The 7,889-nt window shown below is 39.1% G+C and overlaps 1 protein-coding gene across 5 annotated transcripts in view; it reads left to right on the top strand.

The window, feature by feature from the left end:
* The window catches only part of usp7 (ubiquitin specific peptidase 7 (herpes virus-associated)), a 30,526-nt gene that overhangs the window by 8,064 nt on the left and 14,573 nt on the right, over nt 1-7,889 (top strand). For 4 of the 5 annotated variants that reach the window (XM_016550404.1, XM_016550407.1, XM_016550403.1 and 1 more), the window contains 7 exons: nt 1,748-1,878; nt 2,364-2,418; nt 2,553-2,633; nt 2,723-2,813; nt 3,059-3,141; nt 6,117-6,226; nt 6,638-6,815. In XM_016550404.1, coding sequence (XP_016405890.1) covers nt 1,748-1,878; nt 2,364-2,418; nt 2,553-2,633; nt 2,723-2,813; nt 3,059-3,141; nt 6,117-6,226; nt 6,638-6,815 — 729 coding nt within the window. The remainder of the gene's footprint in view (nt 1-1,747; nt 1,879-2,363; nt 2,419-2,552; nt 2,634-2,722; nt 2,814-3,058; nt 3,142-6,116; nt 6,227-6,637; nt 6,816-7,889) is intronic. The other variant, XM_016550405.1, reaches the window with a different exon arrangement.

Genomic DNA, 7,889 nt, shown 5'->3' with positions numbered 1-7,889 from the left:
ATTATTTTGCTCATTGCGCCCTCCTGTGGCCTCGGGAGACAATTAGACCTATACAATAAAGACCTATTTAATCTGCATTTAAAACATTAGAAATTAGATATTTGTTTAATTTTTATTGTTTGATTAAAACAAAAAATATTTGTTGTTTATCAGTAAATTGTGTTAATAATAAATACAGTGGTTAAATAAAAAAAAAAAAATTCTATTGCTTTTTGTTTTAAAAAAGGTTATAAAAAACGTCAATAATTATCGATACCGAACGATATGAAACATTATATCGTTGATAAATTTTTTAGCTATATCGCCCAGCCCTATTCTAAGTCTTGCCGATTTAAACATTCAAGCGTTTTAAAACATTCGCGCGCGTTCGGAGCTAGCACGCTGGTTTCTGCGTGCACTCATTCAAAGTGCGCACAGGGAGCCGCGTTTCAGACAATGCGCGCGCACAGAATTGATTCCTCTTTCACGTATCCTTGCTTCTGAATGAACACATACACACAAAATTATCTCAAAATAATTGTCTCTGCAAGTATTCTCATAAACGCTGTCGGTTATGTCTTAAGTGAACGTAAACAGTGGAGAAAGAAATCTCCTGTGCATCATTATATCAGATCTGTGCATTCGGTCTTAAAGGGGCAGCAGCCTATAAATACCTGCTGTTCCAATAGTGCCACCTGCTGTCAGAGAGTGACATTTGCGTCTCATTCACAAAGCTAAAATCAAATCATTGTTTTTTCTTCAAATTTTGAAATTATACAATCCAAATAACATGTATTTAAAATCTTTTTTGTATAGTAATTCAAATGCACTGGTTGCATCTGATTTTAAATAGAGCACAGGCAACGCCTTTGTTTATATGAAGAGAATTCTTTTAGTTGTATAATTTATTTGATTTGGGATTCGTTTTAAAATTTCAAGTTAGTTTTATTTAAAATTTCAATTTCACAAAGAAATATGCAGCATTTTGTCTGAAATAATAAAAGGGCCAATGCGCTGCAGAGTTTAGCTCCAACCCTGATCAAACTCGCCTACCTGTGATTTTCTAATGATCCTGAAGACATTGATTAGCATGCTCAGGTGTGTTTGATTAGGGTTAGAGCTAAACTCTGCAGGAAAGTGGATCACGTGGGCCAGATTTGAGGATCCCTGGTGTAATCTGTATCGTGAATTTTATCGCATCGTAAGTTTAGTGAATCGTTACATCCCTATATGCTACTAGTTTTTGCTGATCATGCTGATTTGTCCACAGTAAAGTTCAGCCGATGTCTTTTTTTTTTTTTATTCGGGCTAGTTAAATTCATTTTGGGCTACCAAAACCTGAAGAATGCCTGCCCGAAGGGCTACCAGGGATTTTGAAATTTTGCGAGCCCTGACTACTATTCAAAAGTTTGGGGTCAGTAAGATTGTTTTAAAAATGGTTCTGAAAGAAGTCTCCTTTGCTTACCAAGTCTGTAGTTATTTGATCAATCAGTTAAAAGTCTTCAGTGTCATATGATCCCTCAGAAGTCATTGTAATATGTTGATTTGGTGCTCAAGGTTATCTTTGTAAATAAATTTTTTCAGGTTCTTTAATAAATATAAAGTTCATAAGAACAGCATTTATTTGAAAACATGCATGCATTATTATTTTAATATTGATGTTTTATTGCATGTTGTTCATTATATAATATATAATTGTGTTCAGAAGGAAAGTACAGGTTGATGCTGTGCATTTGACAGAGAACTTGCTTTGTTTTTTTCTTTCTAGGCGGTTTATATGATGCCTACTGAGGGAGATGATTCCTCTAAAAGTGTTCCCCTCGCCCTGCAGAGGGTGTTCTATGAGCTCCAACACAGTGATAAGCCTGTTGGGACAAAGAAGCTGACTAAGTCTTTTGGGTAGGTTTTGTTTTGAATGCTCAGTTTACAAGGACTATGAATCAGGCACTGACATACGACACGTCTGCCAGTTGACATTCTTGAGCAAAATGTGAAGTGCGAGTTTCATGTTTTTCTTTGTCATTTTCTTTGCATGTCTTTGTCTTTTATGCTCAGTAGTGGATGTTCTTGCTAATTTTTCTGAATTCCAAATCCATTTAATCCCTGATTTTCTTTCCAGTTAAGTGTGCTATTTGTACATGTTTCTAATTATTCTAGCCAAGATGCAATAAAGGCTTTTTAGGTTTTTGGCTTAACTTTGAGTGCCCTGGCCATGAACTTTTAAGTGAACATATTCATTTTATTTCTTGTAAAATCCAAAACAACATGCTTTTTTATTTCTTGATTCCACTTCTTACTGGTGGGAATCTATAGAGAATTTATCAGCCTTTTAATAACTTCTAAAACAGTGTAAGCAATAAATAAGTGTGTGTCTGTTTCCTCAGATGGGAGACTCTAGACAGTTTCATGCAGCATGATGTACAGGAACTGTGCCGAGTGGTGAGTAGCCTGATCTCCATGGGTCTCTTTGGATCCTTCTCTTTTATCTTATTGATCAATTGAGGGATTAATCATGTCAGAATGAATGAACGTGATTTGGGTCCAACCATTGTGTGATTTTTGCCAATTTTTAGCTGTTGGACAATGTGGAGAACAAGATGAAAGGAACTTGTGTGGAGGGCACAATCCCAAAGCTCTTCCGAGGGAAGATGGTGGTAAGTCACCGGGACTCTCTCTGTGGTTTCGCTCTATATCTGATTCATTTATTCAGCCTCACCACATTTGGGTGTTTTCTCCATTTCAGTCCTACATCCAGTGTAAGCATGTGGACTATCGGTCAGAAAGAATAGAGGATTACTACGACATCCAACTCAGCATTAAAGGAAAGAAAAACAGTAAGTGTGGCTTTCTCTGATCTTCTGTCTTGCTGTCCTCCCTTCTGTTCCGGAAAGGCCTTTCTTGTATTGTGGTCTATAAATGTATGAATTTTCCGACATCTTGCAACTGAGTTCCAAGACAAAATTGGCAAATTCAGCTCAGACTGTTTCAGATGCCATTTCATAATATTGTGTAGCACTTACACCGTCTCGGATGTACTTGTGTTGGGGTGTGTTACTAACGCACCTTCTCTGCCCTGCAGTCTTTGAGTCATTCAAGGATTATGTGGCAGTGGAACAGCTGGATGGGGATAACAAATACGATGCAGGGGAGCATGGTCTACAGGTGAGGGGTTTGCATACATCACCCTCCAATGCTAACCCTAAAAGTGTGGTCACATTTACCTTTGTACAGCGAAATGCAGTCATCTCAAAAGAATCTGGTATTTCATGTGAGGGACACAAGGCAAAAATTTCCCAATGTGGATTGCACAACTTCTAACATGGAAATATGCAGTGTTTACAAAATATAAAGCAGCAATATAAATTGACATCTAAGTGGTGCATCAATACCCCATGGACAGTAGGGTTGGGCCGATAGACGATTCCATCGCCAATATAAAGCAGCAATATAAATTGACATCTAAGTGGTGCATCGATACCCCATTGACAGTAGGGTTGTGCTGATAGATGATGCCATCGTCCATCGCCAATATAAAGCAGCAATATAAATTGACATCTAAGTGGTGCATCGATACCCCATTGACAGTAGAGTTGGGCCGATAGACGATGCCATCGTCCATCGCCGATGGCTGATAGACATCACGATGTTGAGCCGGCATCACAAGGCCATAGCATTAAAATTACATACATATGTTATTGATATTGTATGTGTACTCTCACACTTTATTTGCTTCTATTTTAGAACACTGCATGATTATCTAATCAAAATTTTAAAAAAAATACGCAAGTCACACACTGGACAAAAGCGCAGCGATGCAGGGCTCTACGCTTATTTTTCTTTTTAGGAGCGCTTGTGCACCAAAATTTGATGATAAAAAATAGCCTTCCCATTACGAGGTGATATTTGACTCTAAAGTGATTTACAGTAGAATTTTGTTTTTACCTTTGTAATGGCATTTTTCTATCTTTATTAAAAGTATGTAATCTTTTATGTCAAATTTAAAAATATATATATTTTATAAGCTTTTAAAAAATTCTATATAAAACCATATAATAAGAACAAGTAGAATAAGAAGAATAAGTTACTAATCAAATGAAATCAGTATTAAAATTAATTTGTACAGAGGTAGCACAGAAGAACACAAAAGTGGCTTGTAGGTGTATTTTCAGACATTTATCCGATCTCCCCCCTTTTGAATGCACGATCGCTTTTTAGTTTTACTTTCGAGATTCGCGATCGCACGTACTGTTTATACTATTATGGAGCGGGAGTACTTGCCACACATTTTACAAGATTATATGTTTGTCAGTGGTACTGAGGATCTGCAAGTCATTCGCCATCGTCCTCCGTCATCTCTCCTGACACCGTGTCTACACCGGACGCGTCAGCTAAAGACTGTCTACACTGGACGTGACAAAGCGACCGTTGAAAATCTTTAGAAATTTGTGTCAGCACATCATAAATAGAAAGCGGCAGCAGTTTACTTTCGGGGGATTTGTCGGGCCACGCAGCGCCGCGCCGCATCCAGTGTAGACAGCATTACTGATTATAATGAGTTCTCTTGACTGATCTATGAATCTCTATTAGAGGTCGACCGATAGTGGATTTTACCGATACCGATATCTAGGTTGGACCACACTGGCCGATACCGATTAATCAACCGATAGTTTAAAAACGCAGTTCATTCATAAACGAAACACCGCTGTGTTTGAATGGTGATGCGCAGTGGCTGAGCTGTGACTTTGTTTGAAACTATTTTCGACGACGAAGTAGAGCAAAATCAGACAATAGTGTTATAGTCAGACAATGTAAGTCACTTAATATTAACTTCTTGTCTATTTAACTGTTGTATTAAATCAGTATCACATTTACAAACTCCCTTAAAAATCATCAAAAGCTGTCACTCATCTTAGCTCATCGCGAGCTCACATTTATAATCAACGAAGCTCTCTACACTGCGCAATGAATCTCTTATTTACACCCTGTCTACACTTTGCTTATGAAAAGATTCATGAGATATGTCTGTGATACATTACTCAACGCTGCAAAAACACGTAGAAACCTTTGAAGCTCCCCTCAGCGATCACAATCACAAGTATGATGAAGATCTGGTCAGTCGCACTGGTGCTCCTAAACATGTTTTCATAGTCGCACGCAGTAGTTTTCAGTCGCAAATGTCACACTGTAGAGCCCTGCGATGCGTTCTCGGAAAAGTCACACACCAGACGCGTCACTTTCAATTCCAGCTGCGGTCTAAAACTGTTTATTTAATCACCAAACGGACATAAGTTTGCTTCAAGAATGAACAATGTGGCATAAATGAGTTTGAAGTTCGGTGTTTAAAAAAAACAGAGCAAAGAGAAAGTGCGATCTGTATTACAGCTCTCTATATGAAGCATAAAGACTGTATTAGAGCCACAGAAAGAGCACAATACATAATTCATAGCCTAGGGTGAAGTCATTACGTACATTAACAATGATTTGGGACAAATATAATGTAATTTAATGGAAAACTATGTGAATGGCGCTCTGTTCCGCGGCAGGATTTTCTTTTGAGTTTGAAGTTTCCCGCTGCAGTGTCAAAACAAACAACAGGTGCTGTTAGTGATTTCCACCTCTAGAGGCCGCTCTTGTACTGTATAATGGCAGCGGACCCTTCTCGGCCACTCCAGCAACCGACGCAACCCGGAAAACTATCGGCATTGATTTTTGCCGATAACCGATAGTTCCGCCAATCAACTATCGGCAAAACCGATGAATCGGTCAACCTCTAATCTCTATTATAGATCAGTGGTTCTATAGTATTTTGTCGAGCCGCACCGCTCGCGTCTGGTGTAGACACGGTGTTAGGAATCGTTAGTTGTTTTCCCTTATAATTCACGTTTCGGGCACAGCCCCCCGCCCGCTCGACCCCGCCCCTGCCGATGTCATCGTCCATTCATTGTAGACATCGTCCGATGCCAAATTTGTAGACATCGCCCAACCCTAATTGACAGTGTACAATGGACCTACTTAAAAATTTGTTAAAGTCTTGCTGATGTGACCGCGGCTTCTTATGGCTCATCCATATTTTAATTTTTGTAATTTTCGTCCATTTTACTAGAGTTTTGACTATTTATTGTTCATGTGTCTTCCAGGATGCAGAGAAGGGTGTAAAGTTCCTGACCTTCCCTCCTATCCTGCACCTACAGCTCATGAGGTTCATGTACGACCCTCAGACTGACCAAAATATTAAGATAAATGACAGGTATCAACTTTTCTTTTTTTGTCTTTTCAATGTGTTGTAGGTGTAAAAATTTTTAATCTCTGTGTACTATATCTACTGTTACATTAAAAATGTCACTGTAATTGAAGAGTTTGTGATGAATTGAGTGACACTGATACTTATACTTTTGGAATCATTTCTGTGAAATAAGCATTGTGATTTATGGGTGGTCAGAATAAATGCGTGTCCTGCATAGATGCAGATTACTCTCTTAAAATATCTTTGTTAGAGTGACTCATCTAAATGATGTTTGTCGACTGAAAACTTACTTGAATATGGACTGGAGGCTGCACTTTAAGATGCACTCTTTCCTATTATCTTTCTGGCATAATCTCTTGCTCTCTTTCACTCATGATGTTGGTTGAGCCTGATACTTGATGTTTTGCCCCGCAGGTTTGAATTCCCAGAGCAGTTACCTTTGGATGAGTTTCTGCAGAAGCCAGACGTGAAAGACCCGGCCAACTACATTCTCCACGCCGTGTTGGTGCACAGCGGAGACAACCACGGGGGCCACTACGTCGTCTACCTTAATCCTAAAGGAGACGGCAAAGTGAGTGTCACCGCACCAATAGTGAGAACCTTTTTATTTCAGGGGTCCCTAATTTTTCTGTTGGTGGTTAACGGGTTGGGTTTTTGGGTGGCTTGTGGTTGCATGTAATGTTTTGTCAGTATTGGTAAAGTAAAACCTTAAAGCATTGGAGGGCTCCAGACTGAAAATGAATTTGTTGTTTTATGCACATCAAGCATAAAAATATTGTAATAGAAAACGGTAAATTGTAATGATACCAATCACCATATTTCTTTTTTCTTTAAACTGTATTTGTGAATTAATGCAGCCTTGGGGGAGCTTAAGAGACTTCTTTAAAGGGGTCAGATGTTGCTAAATAAAAACATTATTTTGTGTATTTGGTGTAATGAAATGTTTATGCGGTTTAAAGTAAAAAAAACCACATTATTTTCCACATACTATACATTATTGTTTCTCCTCTATGCCCCGCCTTTTTGAAACGCGTCGATTTTTACAAAGCTCATCGGTCTGAAAAAGCGAGGTGTGCTTTGATTGGCCAGCTATCCAGTGCGTTGTGATTGGCCGAATACCTCAAGCGTGAGACGGAAATGTTACGCCCCTCACATACTGTTGATGCAGTGTCCGGCCGGAGCGACGAGACATAAACATTAAAACCCATTACAAACGAAGCATTTGTTGCATCCAGTGGGGACATAATTACGGATTATAATGACTTATACTGTCTTTTTACACGCTGCCCATGTCTGCATTTGTGATCAGAGAAATCAACAAGTGCTAACGTTAATCCACACTGCCCAAAACTCACGTTTGAATCATCAGTGGCAAATCCTTTAAATGAAAACGTACTTACAGAATGTGAGTCAGAACTGCCGGCATTGTAGTCTACTCTCCCAGGATCAGGAAACAGTCCTCCATAAAATGCGCTGCACACATCTGAATATTTGGGTTAAACTGTTCTGGAACAGTGTTGTAAATACAACTTAACCACTGATTTGTAGTCGTGTCCTCTTTTGGAAGACCAAACAAAGTAGTTTCGCTTCCACAACGAAACAGCGTCACAAACGGCGGCCTACAGTGAGCAGAGGCCGGGGGATAAAGTGAGGAACGGCGGGAGGG

Source organism: Sinocyclocheilus rhinocerous, unplaced genomic scaffold (genome assembly GCF_001515625.1).
Source record: "Sinocyclocheilus rhinocerous isolate Xijiao unplaced genomic scaffold, SAMN03320098_v1.1 scaffold1155, whole genome shotgun sequence".
NCBI lineage: Eukaryota > Metazoa > Chordata > Actinopteri > Cypriniformes > Cyprinidae > Sinocyclocheilus > Sinocyclocheilus rhinocerous.
Note: the sequence above shows the minus strand (reverse complement) of the source record. Positions and strands in the feature narration are given on the sequence as shown.